This window comes from Salmo salar, chromosome 02 (assembly GCF_965601325.2).
Source record: "Salmo salar chromosome 02, fSalSal1, whole genome shotgun sequence".
Lineage (NCBI taxonomy): Eukaryota > Metazoa > Chordata > Actinopteri > Salmoniformes > Salmonidae > Salmo > Salmo salar.
This window is the reverse complement of record NC_138292.1, coordinates 531,272-545,652: the sequence shown is the minus strand read 5'-3', so window position 1 is coordinate 545,652 and position 14,381 is coordinate 531,272. Positions and strand designations below refer to the sequence as shown.

The window sequence follows — 14,381 nt, the reverse complement described above, 5'->3', positions numbered from 1 at the left end:
TAAAATGGTTAATGTATCTTCCAGCACAGGACATTTGCCCCCAGACACCCAGTGTGGGCGATAATGTTCCCTCCCTGGGTGATAATGTTCCTTCCCTGGGTGGTTTTGTAATAGTGAAGAAGATAAACAAAGCCACGTGTTTCTGCACCGTTTCCAACAGGGGGAGGAGCTGAAGTGTTTACTTCCTGGTTTGTTCACTGGTGAATATAAAGGCCGCTGCGCAGTCACAATACCAGACAACACATCACCTTACTGAACACCAGACGGGAGATAAAAACTAACCTGTATCTTACAACATTTAACCTTCTGCAACATAAAGTCCGGAGCTGTCATTTTCTTTCGGCGCTGTTGATTTAAACAGTCCAGAATGCCTTTTCTTGGACAGGATTGGCGATCCCCTGGTCAGAGCTGGGTTAAAACTGAAGAGGGATGGAAAAACTTTTCTTCAGACGACAAAAACAGCAATGACTCAGACGTGAGGTCAGTATCGGGGTAACTGAATGTATTTTTGTAGTGTTTGTGCTTCCTGATATATGTTGTCTTGAGCAGCATCAACACCAGCTTAGTGACATTGAGGAGAACAACTGAAGTGCGCCATCAACTTATCCAAGGAGTTTTCCCATCAAATGCTCTGAGAGAGCGGTAGAGAGAGACACTTTTGTGTTTTATTATCTACTTCACTTGCTTTGGCAATGTTAACATATGTTTCCCATGGTAATAAAACCCATTGAGTTGAGAGATTGCGGCGGGGGACAGAGAAAGATAAAAAAAAATATATACATATTGACAAGTTCACATCCAGTCCACCTCTAAAATAAGTGATAAATACATAAGTGATAAATACATAAGTGATAGAAACCTATGTGACGTTACTCACAATACAGTATTTGCTCTTGCTGTTAAACTATGGCTCAGCAGCAGATCTCTCTTGCTGTTATTGTGTGTTTGAGCCTGTGTTTCTACTCGTTAATCATTGTGCTATAAATAACTACTGTACAAGTGATGGGATTAGTAGACATCTGTTGGAATTACAGTGGATCCTGACTCCAGGCAGTTTGAAGCCAACTATATGCCTACCTATTGGGAAATCATAGTATCATCTCATATGAGCCATTTTTTTAAAAAACGTTTCATACAATGATAAAATCAGCGTTTTTTTTTTTTTTAAGTACATAAGTTTAGCTTTTGTACACCAGACGTGTAACTGGGCGTATGGTCTGTCCCCCCAGCTATTGCTAACTGGGCGTATGGTCTGTCCCCCCCAGCTATTGCTAACTGGGCGTATGGTCTGTCCCCCCAGCTATTGCTAACTGGGCGTATGGTCTGTCTTCCAGCTATTGCAAAACAGAGGACGAGTGCTTCCAGGAGAATCTGCTGCTGGCTATTACATACGACATGGCAGCTAAGAAGAGAAGGAAAGACTTCATGAACAACAACGCAAAGATTCCTTGTAAATTGAATCTACAGTTTTACAGTACTGGCCAATGACATAATAAAGCAATTGACACAGTAAATGGTCCTCTGCACTGTGATGCTCAGTTTGTATTTTTTTTTCATGGACGTCCTCAATAATCACACTCTCCTTTTTCCTACAGATTTCCACAAAGAGAAATGGATTTACGTCCACAAAGGAAGCACTAAAGAGGTAAGGAAGGACTCTTGTCTTTTAAAAAAAAACATTTGTCATTGTAAACATATATAAACAGTTACGGTATACCCTGTTGCAGTGAAACCAGATACTAATACCTGATGGTGTAATTATCCCAGCGTCATGGTTACTGCACTCTGGGAGAAGCCTTCAACCGGCTGGACTTCTGCAGCGCCATCAAGGACAACAGGAGGTTCAACTACGTCGTCCGGGTGGGTTGACTTCTGTGTTGAATCATCATGAAGGGATTACTGTGAGATGGGAACATAACTTTATTGTCCATCTGAGGATTACTGTGAGATGGGAACATAACTTTATTGTCCATCTGAGGATTACTATGAGATGGGAACATAACTTTATTGTCCATCTGAGGATTACTATGAGATGGGAACATAACTTTATTGTCCATCTGAGGATTACTATGAGATGGGAACATAACTTTATTGTTCATCTGAGGATTACTATGAGATGGGAACATAACTTTATTGTCCTTCGGCGTCACCTTAGGAAAATGACAAATATCACATTGTGCATTCATACTAATGTAGTGTTGAACATTTTAAAGGGTGTTACCACAGAGAGTAGGGGTTTTAACCTTTTTAAAGGGGTTAACCTCAGACACAGTACTGAGGGGTGTTTAAAAAGCTGGGTTATGTTCTGGGTGTGTAGGTCTCTTCCTCGCTCTCTTCTCTTCATTGCGTCATTTCTGTCTCTCTGCTGTTTCTGTCTCTCTCTGCTGTTTCTGTCTCTCTGCTGTCTCTCTCTCTCTGGGCCTTATCACTTCTCTCCAGACAAGAGGCTCTTTGGAGATATTCTCTTAACTTACAGCGGACTGTGAGGGAGCGAGAGAGAGACTCTGAGGGAGAGATACTGTGTGTTTGCTTTGAACACATCTCTCTCTGTTGATTTTTAAAAGAGAACTAGATTATTCTGAACAGTAAGTACAGACGATCATCAGAATAGTATCTAGGTAACGGTAGTAGGGGCCGATATTGGTCTGGGATGTGTTGTCCAGGTTAGTGTACTACTGCTGCTGCTGCTGCATGGTATTAGTGAGGTTCTCGGTTACAAAGACCAGGTTTACCGCAGATCAGGGAAACGATCACTGCGTCCCAAATAGCACTGTATTCCCTATATAATGTAGTGCACTACTTTGTCCAGGACCCCCAAATAGCACCGTATTCCCTATATAATGTAGTGCACTACTTTTTCAGCAGGGCCCATAGGGTGACACAACAACGATCATGGAAACACAGCCACATGTTGATCTATTAGGCAATACTCTCTGGGTTAGTGGAAATGGAGACCGACAAAGCTACGTTGATGTTTAGTTAGTGTAGAGTGGTGGCTAAAAGTACACACACACACATACACAATGTCCTGACCTACTGCTGCCATTCCTCCACACACAGACACTTGTTGGGGCCGTGAAGAGGGGGGGGGTGGAGGGAGGGGAGAGGAGAGGGACACTTAGACACTTGAGGGAGGTGGAGAGGAGAGGAGAGGGACACTTAGACACTTGAGGGAGGTGGAGGGGAGAGGAGAGGAGAGGGACACTTAGACACTTGAGGGAGGGGGAGAGGAGAGGGACACTTAGACACTTGAGGGAGGTGGAGGGGAGGGGAGAGGAGAGGAGAGGGACACTTAGACACTTGAGGGAGGTGGAGGGGAGAGGAGAGGAGAGGAGAGGGACACTTAGACACTTGAGGGAGGTGGAGGGGAGGGTAAAGCCTTCCGCGTGCTTCAGTTTGACTGGTGCCTAGCCGAACTCAATAAAAGACCTTCGCTTGAAAAACGAGGAAAAGGCTTCCATTTTGAGATGCTGTAGCCATTATACACTTCCTAAAAATGGTCAGAATTAATCGCAGATAACTTAATAAATCTGTCATTAATTATTATTATATATATATATTTGTTTTGTTATTTTAACCTCCCTTTTTCTCAATTATGATCTTGTCTCATCGCTGCGACACCCCTACGTGCTCGGGAGGCGAAGGTCGAGTCATGCGTCCTCCGAAATGTGACCCGCCAAACCGCACTTCACAACATCCGCCTGCTTAACCCGGAAGCCAGCCGCACCAATGTTTTTCGGAGGAAACACCGTTCACCTGGCTACCGGAAGTCAGCCTGCAGGCGCCCGACCCGCCACAAGGAGTCGCTAGAGCGCGATAAGCCAAGTAAAGCCCCTCCCCCGGCCAAACCCTCCCCTAACCCGGACGATGCTGTGCCAATTGTGCGCCGTCCTATGGGACTCCCCGATCACGGCCGGTTGTGACACCGCCTGGGAACGAACCCGGGTCTGTAGTGATTCCTCTAGCGCTGCGATGCAGTGACTTAAACCGCTTCGTCGCTTGGGATCCGCCCCAGTCTGTCATTTCATTTTTACAGAGGAGATCTTAGTCGCACAATTTTTACAATCTAAACAAAGATGTTTGTTTCAATATTTTTCAAGTGGGGAAAAAATGTGCATGAAAACGATTTTGCTCTTCGTTGAATGAAAACAAACCCTTCAACTGAAGAACTCCTACTGTTGACCAATCACTGGCGAAGGGGTGTAGACTGAGGCTACCGACTGAGGCTACCGACTGAGGCTACCGACTGAGGCTACCGACTGAGGCTACCGACTGAGGCTACCGACTGAGGCTTGCCTTGAGGAAAAATGTTCTGCACAAACAACCACAAAAAACCGAAGAACAAAAACGCCACTGAATGGGGTTTATATCTATATATCTCAAACTGTTTGGGATGGGAAGCATGCGGACCCCTTAAAGGGCTGTTGTGTTGTGTTGTTGGGTGCTGCTGACAATGGTCACATGTCCTGTCCAGAGTTGTGTAAGGACCAGTTTCTCCATGATGTCAGTAGCTGTGTGTTGTTGCATGCCACACATGCCACCCTGGCCTGGCCGTGGTGTACACTGTGTTAGACTAGACACCCTGGCCTGGCCGTGGTGTACACTGTGTTAGACTAGACACCCTGGCCTGGCCGTGGTGTACACTGTGTTAGACTAGACACCCTGGCCTGGCCGTGGTGTACACTGTGTTAGACTAGACACCCTGGCCTGGCCGTGGTGTACACTGTGTTGGACTAGACACCCTGGCCTGGCCGTGGTGTACACTGTGTTGGACTAGACACCCTGGCTTGGCCGTGGTGTACACTGTGTTGGACTAGACACCCTGGCCTGGCCGTGGTGTACACTGTGTTAGACTAGACACCCTGGCTTGGCCGTGGTGTACACAGTGTTAGACTAGACACCCTGCCCCAGCCAGGGCTTGGGCAACACGACCTGCCCCAGCCAGTGGGAACAGTGTTCTAGTGGCTTCTTTAAAGTGACAAGGATACTGTAGGCATGTAAACACTCAGACACACACACACACACACACACACACTCTCAAGCCCCTATAGGATTCATGCATAGATGTCCCTTTCAAGAATGTGTCTGTGTATCCACTGAGTCATGATGGGCTAGAGAGTTCTAGCCAGGTGCAGAGTTTCCAAACACCTCCTCCGTTCTGGAGGAGACCTGGAGACTCCTCCTCCTCCTCTGTTCCAACAGTCTGATAGTTAGAGACCTGGAGACTCCTCCTCCTCCTCTGTTCCAACAGTCTGCTGATAGTTAGAGACCTGGAGACTCCTCCTCCTCCTCTGTTCCAACAGTCTGATAGTTAGAGACCTGGAGACTCCTCCTCCTCCTCCTCTGTTCCAACAGTCTGCTGATAGTTAGAGACCTGGAGATTGTTGTTTTGAAATGAGCCCCGTCTGTCTTTCTACACATACAGAGAGAGAAGCATAATAAGCAGTAAGTCATGGAGGAACAGCTTGAGTCCCAAATGGCACCCTATTCCCTTTGTAGTGCACTACTTTTGACCAGGGCCCATAGTGCACTACTTTTGACCAGGGCCCATAGTGCACTACTTTTGACCAGGGCCTTGCTATTAGTGACGCAGAGACAGAGAAGTATAGCAAACAGTAAGTAATGGAGGAACAGAGAGTCTGTGAGTCTGACAGTAGGCTTGCTGATATTTATGTCTGTTTTCTCTCTCTCTCTCTCTCTCTCTCTAGCTGCTGGAGCTCATTGCCAAGTCCCAGCTGCCATCGCTCAGCGGAGTGGCTCAGAAAAATTACATGAACATCCTGGAGAGAGTGGTGCAGAAAGGTGAGCTCTCTTTCTGTTTAAATTTCAAATTCGGTCTTTCTCCCCCCCTCTCTTCATGACTTCCTAGTTTATTATTGTGTACCTGCATACTTCCTCTTATCATGCTCAGGAGACCAGGTCATGTAAATGTCATCAAAACCGATTGACCCATCATCTCGGTGACCGGCGTGTTTTTAATGGTAGAAGGTGTAATGATGCATGGTCGCTACATAATGGGGGTTCTCAGTGGAAATAATAATAAACAGTCAACACAGTCCTCTGTGGTCTGATTTTATAAACTAAATGTCTCTTCAGCTAAACAAAGGATCAGGTTGTTTAGGGAAATGTTATGAAATCCATTGGTAGATCTAGAACTGGTGGTGTAAATAGCACCGCCGAGGAGGCGCCGAACACCGTGTGTATTAACTGCATTGACACGTTTTTGTCCTTTTTTTTTTTTTTTCAAATTAATAAATAACACATTCATGATGCAAAGTTCAGAAGTACACTTCCGTTTTGTCTTCCTGAGAGTTGCTTGAACATGTTTCTCTTGTCCTCTCCCTCCACAGTCCTGGATGACCAGCAGAATGTCCGTCCCATCAAGGAGCTCCTTCAGACCCTGTACGTGTCTCTGTGTGGTCTGGTGCAGGATATGGGGAAGTCTGTTCTGGTGGGAAACATCAACTGTTGGGTCCACCGCATGGAGAACATCCTGCAGTGGCAACAACAGCTGGACAACATTCAGATCAACAGGGTGAGTAGGACAGGCTCAGCTAGCTAGTTAGTTACTTAGCTAGTTAGTTAGTTAGCTAGTTAGTTAGTTAGCTAGTTAGCATGGAGAACATCCTGCAGTGGCAACAACAGCTGGACAACATTCAGATCAACAGGGTGAGTAGGACAGGCTCAGCTAGCTAGTTAGTTAGCTAGTTAGTTAGTTAGCTAGTTAGTTAGTTAGCTAGTTAGTTAGTGAGCTAGTTAGCTAGTTAGCATGGAGAACATCCTGCAGTGGCAACAACAGCTGGACAACATTCAGATCAACAGGGTGAGTAGGACAGGCTCAGCTAGTGAGCTAGTTAGTTAGTTAGCTAGTTAGCATGGAGAACATCCTGCAGTGGCAACAACAGCTGGACAACATTCAGATCAACAGGGTGAGTAGGACAGGCTCAGCTAGTTAGTTAGTTAGCTAGTTAGTTAGTTAGCTAGTTAGTTAGTGAGCTAGTTAGCTAGTTAGCATGGAGAACATCCTGCAGTGGCAACAACAGCTGGACAACATTCAGATCAACAGGGTGAGTAGGACAGGCTCAGCTAGTTAGCTAGTTAGTTAGCTAGTTAGCATGGAGAACATCCTATAGTGGCAACAACAGCTGGACAACATTCAGATCAACAGGGTGAGTAGGACAGGCTCAGCTAGTGAGCTAGTGAGCTAGTGAGCTAGTTAGCATGGAGAACATCCTATAGTGGCAACAACAGCTGGACAACATTCAGATCAACAGGGTGAGTAGGACAGGCTCAGTTAGCTAGTTAGTTAGTTAGCTAGTTAGTTAGCTAGTTAGTTAGCTAGTTAGCATGGAGAACATCCTATAGTGGCAACAACAGCTGGACAACATTCAGATCAACGGGGTGAGTAGGACAGGCTCAGCTAGTGAGCTAGTGAGCTAGTGAGCTAGTTAGCTAGTTAGTTAGCTAGTTAGCATGGAGAACATCCTATAGTGGCAACAACAGCTGGACAACATTCAGGTCAACGGGGTTGAGCCCGACACTTTTACAGGATGAAAAGGAATCTGTCAAGGAAATGAAAGACTATATTAGAATGGGAGAAGACCACTCTGGTCCTGGAATGCTGCAGCCATTTCCACATTTCCACATTTCTCCTTCTTTGTTTTAGATCTGTGAGACCAGGTAGTTGGAAATCAGCCAATCACTGATATTGACACCCCCAGGACTAGAGATGCCTTCACCTTTTATTACAATGGATATAAGGAATATATTATTGCTGAAGGTAGAAAGGAAGCCAAACCAAGAGCTTCCCACCCTATGTAAGTCTCTGTCTCCCCCTCCTCCAGCCTGTGTCTAAGGGTATGACCCTAACAGACCTGCCTGCCAGCCTGCAGCTCAACATCATGGAGCGTCTGTCAGATGGCAGGGACCTGGTCAGTCTGGGACAGGTGACTCCAGACCTGGGACAACTCACTGAGGACAGGCTGCTGTGGAAGAGGCTCTGCCAGTACCACTTCACTGACAGACAGGTACAGACTTGTATTTATTTATATGTACATGCATGCATCATACACACACACACAGTCTTGTATAAATAACTTTGTGGGGACACAATTCAGTCCCATTCAAAATCGTATTAACCTTAACCCGAAACGCTAACCCTAGCTCCTAACCCTTAACCTAATTCTAACCTTAACCCTAAACCCCCTAGAAATAGTATTTGACCTTGTGGGGACTAATAAAATGTCCCCAGTTGGTCAAGTTGTTGTTATTATTCTTGTAAGGACTTCTGATCCCCACAAGGATAGTAAAACCGTAAACACACACAGCGCTTTTGGAGGATTCAGACCCATTGACTTTTTCCACATTTTGTTACGTTACAGCCTTATTCTAAAAATGGATTTAAATCAGTTTTTACCCCCCTTAATCTACACACAATACCCCATAAGGATAAACATTTTGCACATTTTATTAAAAAAAATACAAACCGGAAATATCACATTTACATAAGTATTCAGACCCTTTACTCAGTACTTTGTTGAAGCACTTTTGGCAGCGATTACAGCCTCGAGTCTTCTTGGGTATGACGCTACAAGCTTGGCACACCTGTATTTGGGGAGTTTCTCTCATTCTTCTCTGCAGATCCTCTCAAGCTCTGTCAGGTTGGATGGGGAGCGTCGCTGCACAGCTATTTTCAGGTCTCTCCAGAGATGTTCGATCGGGCTCAAGTCCGGGCTCTGGCTGGGCCACTCAAGGACATTCAGAGACTTCTCCCAAAGCCACTCCTGCATTGTCTTGGCTGTGTGCTTCGGGTCGTTGTCCTGTTGGAAGGTGAACGTTCGCCCCAGTCAGGTCCTGAGCGCTTTGAAGCAGGTTTTCATCAAGGATCTCTCTGTACTTTGCTCCGTTCATCCTGACTAGTCTCCCAGTCCCTGCTGCTGAAAAACATCCCCACAGCATGATGCTGCCACCACCATGCTTCACCGTAGGGATGGTGCCAGGTTTCCTCCAGATGTGACGCTTGGCATTCAGGCCAAAGAGTTCGATCTTGGTTTCATCAGACCACAGAATCCTGTTTCTCATGGTCTCAGAGTCCTTTAGGTGCCTTTTGGCAAACTCCAAGTGGGCTGTTATGTGCCTTTTACTGAGGAGTGGCTTTCGTCTGGCCTCTCTACCATAAAGGCCTGATTGGTGGACTGCTGCAGAGATTGTTGTCCTTCTGGAAGGTTCTCCCATCTCCACAGAGGAACTCTGGGGCTCTGTCAGAATGACCATCGGGTTCTTGGCCCTCCATGACCAAGGTCCTTCTCCCCTGATTGCTCAGTTTGGCCGGGCGGCCAGCTCTAGGAAGAGTCTTTGTGGTTCCAAACTTCTTCCAATTCAGAATGATGGAGGCCATTGTGTTTTTGGGGACCTTCAATGCTGCAGAAATGTTTTTGTTACCCTTCCCCAGATCTGTACCTCTACACCTCGGATCTCTACGTACATTTCCTTCGACCGCATGGCTTGGTTTTTGTTCTGACATGCACTGTCAACTGTGGGACCTTATATAGACAGGTGTGTGCCTTTCCAAATCATTTCCAATCAATTGAATTTAGCACAGGTGGACTCCAATCAAGTTGTAGAAACATCTCAAGGATGATCAATGGAAACAGGATGCACCTGAGCTCAATTTCAAGTCTCATAGCAAATGGTCTAAATACTTATGTAAATAAGATATTCGTTTTTAATTTCTAATTCATTTGCATAAATATCGAAAACCTGTTTTCGCTTTGTCATTGTTGAGTATTGTATGTAGATTGAGGATATATATATTTTTTTAATCCAATTTTACAATAAGGCTGTAACGTAACAAAATGTAGAACAACTCAAGGGGCCCCAAATTTTTTCTGAATTGCACTGTACCTCCGCACACCCTCACGTCTCTTCACATGCATTCATGGACAGTTTGGGTTTTCATGGTCTTAATAGAATAAATGGATACCAGCTTCACCTGACTGTTATGACGCCTCATTGAACCCAGCTCTGCACCACACATAGTTAATGAATGGATCTCTCTCCTTTTTTTTTTTTTTGCAGTGCATATCTCAAAAGCTGCAAGCATTTGACAAACAGGACAACACCTCTGATCTGCCACTCAAAAGGCCATGGAGTAAAAAAATGAATCAAGGTTGTGTGTGTGTTCTCTGTGCAGATCCGTAAGCGTCTGATGGTGTCAGACAAGGGCCAGTTGGAGTGGAAGAAGATGTACTTTAAGCTGTGTCGCTGCTACCCTGTCAGAGAGCAATACAGTGAAACCCTGCACTTCTGTACACACTGCCACATCCTCTTCTGGAAGGTAGCGTTGGGAACACTTCAAAATCTCTCATTCCAACATCACTCTCTCTTTCGCTCTCTTTCTCGTGTGCTCTCTCTCAATTCATATACAAGTAACACTTTTCTTATTACATAGTAATTAGAGAAAGTTATTTGTTTCTTTAGAATGAATTTACTATACTAAATTCTCTGTCTCTCTCTGTGTGTGGTTTCAGGATACAAACCACCCTTGCACAGCCAACAACACAGAGAGCTGCTGTAAGCCTGTTTCTCCACAAGGCTTTATCACCCTCTTCAAGTTCTGAGAGCCACACAGAGCCTGAGTGACTTTTGTACATACAGAACTGTTTATAGTGCAATCGACGGATTCAAACAGGCCCTTAGTATGTGTATAGGGGTGATGGTGCATTTGATTCCTGGTCACCATGACACTGGGGAGAGGAAGCAGTGGGGAAATGATGCAATCAAATTCTTGGACGGGAGAGCTGAGGATTCTGGGAGCTGGAGTTCTACAGCTAAGAACAAGTGAACTTGACAAACTGATCAAAGAGGTGGAACAAGAAGAGGGGGATGAGATGGAACAGAGTACTCTGAAGTTTATTAAATAAGTTTGGTCCTTTAAATTATTATTATTTTTTTTTTATTCAAATTAAATGCACTTCTCTTCCTGAGTGCAGTTGTGGCATGGCTACCGTAACAGCATACTAAGTTTAAACATTTTCCAGAAAGGAAATAATTTGCTAAAGTGAATTTGTTTAGTTTTAAATAGGGCTGTCAAACGATTAAAATAGTTAATAGCATTAGTAATAATTTTTTTTATTTGATCAAATTTGGCCCATTCCCCCCCCCCCCCCCCCCCCCCCCCATTTTAAAAAGCAGTGCATTGAGTTATAGGCATACTATGTTTGGATTGTAAGGGAAAGAGACAAAATAATCTATCAGTGTTTTTAATGGCATTTAAACTAATAACAGCACAAAAGTCACTGCTAACATAGATGTTAACGCTCCCAATGTTTCAGTAGGCCTTCTCCCTCTTATCAATGTTTCAGTAGGCCTTCTCCCTCTTATCAATGTTTCAGTAGGCCTTCTCCCTCTTATCAATGTTTCAGTAGGCCTACTCCCTCTTATCAATGTTTCAGTAGGCCTACTCCCTCTTATCAATGTTTCAGTAGGCCTTCTCCCTCTTATCAATGTTTCAGTAGGCCTACTCCCTCTTATCAATGTTTCAGTAGGCCTACTCCCTCTTTATCAATGTTTCAGTAGGCCTACTCCCTCTTATCAATGTTTCAGTAGGCCTTATCAATGTTTCAGTAGGCCTACTCCCTCTTTATCAATGTTTCAGTAGGCCTTCTCCCTCTTATCAATGTTTCAGTAGGCCTTCTCCCTCTTATCAATGTTTCAGTAGGCCTTCTCCCTCTTATCAATGTTTCAGTAGGCCTTCTCCCTCTTTATCAATGTTTCAGTAGGCCTACTCCCTCTTATCAATGTTTCAGTAGGCCTACTCCCTCTTTATCAATGTTTCAGTAGGCCTTCTCCCTCTTATCAATGTTTCAGTAGGCCTACTCCCTCTTATCAATGTTTCAGTAGGCCTACTCCCTCTTATCAATGTTTCAGTAGGCCTACTCCCTCTTTATCAATGTTTCAGTAGGCCTCTCCCCTTATCAATGTTTCAGTAGGCCTACTCCCTCTTATCAATGTTTCAGTAGGCCTACTCCCTCTTATCAATGTTTCAGTAGGCCTTCTCCCTCTTATCAATGTTTCAGTAGGCTCTCCCTCATCAATGTTTCAGTAGGCCTACTCCCTCTTATCAATGTTCTTGAAGTTTAACACTTCCTCATTTGCCACACACACTCAAGTACTGAAAGCTTCAGGCGTTCTCAATGAGTGTTTTTCTGATTGGAGTGTTGACTATAAGGAAAATAGAACTGTATCCATGGAGACAACGAGCTTTTTAAACCTGTCCAATGTTATGACTTCTACAGAATACATTAACAACCGATCAGCCAGGCCTGAGGTCATGTCAGATATAATACAAGGTATTAGATGTAGCCTAGGATACTGATCCATGTTCTTCAACATCAACTAGTCACAAACTGCTAATAGAATTGGGATACTTTTCTGAACTTAACCTGAAAAACTAAAATAGTAACGTTAGGTAAATGGAATGGATTTCCTGTTTTTGATTAAAATCATTGTGGGAAGTTAGCTAACTAGTTGATTCAAGATACAATCAGGCGTGGCATTGTAAACATTTAGTTTGGTTGGCTGGCTAGCTAGCGTTAGCATAACTAGCTAACTGCTTTTGTACAAATGATGTTCTTGCTGTTACCTAAAGAAACGCCTGGGAATGTGTTTATGGTTGAACTTCATGTCAGTTTTCCAGTTTAACTGTTGTTGAAAGCTGTGCGCGTAGTGCACCACAAGAGGCCGACAGCGCTACTGAGACCGAGGTCACACGGACTGAGAGGGTGACCGGGCACAGAGCGTGTTGTGTGTTGCGGTTAAAACGGTCCGTGTGGAAACGGGCGCTCAAAAAGGGTCCGTGTGATGAAGAAATGGAGACATGATTAACGGTGTCCAATTTTGTTTTTAAGGAATTACAAATGTCACGCGTTATTAACAAGTTAACTTTGACAGCCCCAAGTTTTAAAACATAATGGGTTTCATTTTCAAATAGAAAAAGGTAGGGAAATATATTAAGTGATTTGAAGTTTGAAATTAGTTTGGCTCAATTTCAAGGACAAAACAAATTTCAAGTTTTATGTGTTTAACGATTTTGGAAACGTTAGACTTTTTTGATAACCTGGGAAAGTGGAGAGAGAAATCCGGCCTTAGCTTTGGCACATTTTGGGAGAGTGTTATTTTATTTGTACTAAGGTGTTTTTCACCAAAGTTGACTGGTTTGATATTCTTTATGTTGACTGCATATATTTTCTAAACACAACCCTCCCCTTTTTTTTCACTTTTATATATTTGATATTTACAAAGGTTTTTGTATGAATTGGTTGTATTTTGCTTGTGTGTAGTCACTAGCTGCTAATGCTTTACCAACGATATTACAAACACACTGAATAATAATAGATATGGTGTTGTGCCCAAGAGCAGCTGGTTAAGAACAAAAGTGGGATGTTTTCAGATTCTTGTGTTTTAACTTTTTAATCTAGGAGACATTTATTTACAAGAAGAAATGACATGGTACTGAAGGAGCAGCTTTGAAAACCAATATATTTTAAAAGCTTGAAGGACTTTTTTTTTTATGATTCAAAACATGTTTATTTATGGCTTCCTGCATGATGCTGTTTTTATTTTTTATACCCAGATGTTTTTTTCTTTTCTAAATGATTTGTCTGTCTGACATATTGAATAACCTGTTTTGATGGGAATAGGAAGCATGATGGAACTACTTGTTGAGTGGTTTAATCTTGTATCCGTCTGCGTCCCAAATGGGACCCCCCCCCCCCCCCCCCACCACCACCACCATATAGTGCACTATATGAGCCCTGGTCAAAAGTATTAGCATTCCATTTGGGACGTAGACTTTGACCCCTATTCACACTGCCTAGGCAGTAGAGTAATGTCCAATACATGTCATGTTTCTGTTCAATAAATAAACTGAAAATACTTCCGATTTTTTTGGTTTTAGCTGTTTCCATGAATATTTAGTAATTTGTCCACTGTTATTGGAATATGAATTAAATGTACTAATGAAAATATTCTAGCTGTGATGATCATCCCAAGGTTTATTTTAACTAGTCAATGACGATGATCCCAAGTTGCAACCCATGTCATACGGTACTGGTATTTACCATGCAGGCCAGAATCTAAAATCCCTTTTTTACATTGGGCTCACACAGAGAATACGATCCAAAACATTAACATTGTTTGTTGTCCAGCATTCTGTCAGTCATAGCTCAATTACGCCATCAACTGACGACTTGACTTTACTGCAGCGTGATCTTCTGTCCTATTGGCTGATCAGTCCTGGTACTGCATTCATTGGCCAGTGACTGACTAAATAGGCCATTTTTTTTTTGTTGCATGTATGTAAAGAGTAACCAGTCCACAGC

At 43.7% G+C, this 14,381-nt stretch overlaps 1 protein-coding gene across 1 annotated transcript; it reads left to right on the top strand.

The window, feature by feature from the left end:
- Window positions 1-234: 234 nt before the first annotated feature.
- Window positions 235-11,114, top strand: fbxo32 (F-box protein 32). Its single transcript, NM_001185027.1, is given in 9 exon segments — window positions 235-480; window positions 1,335-1,450; window positions 1,596-1,645; window positions 1,768-1,860; window positions 5,709-5,802; window positions 6,351-6,535; window positions 7,845-8,027; window positions 10,193-10,336; window positions 10,530-11,114. Coding segments are annotated over 9 exon segments (1,068 nt in total). The 5' UTR covers window positions 235-367; the 3' UTR covers window positions 10,620-11,114.
- Window positions 11,115-14,381: the final 3,267 nt, after the last annotated feature.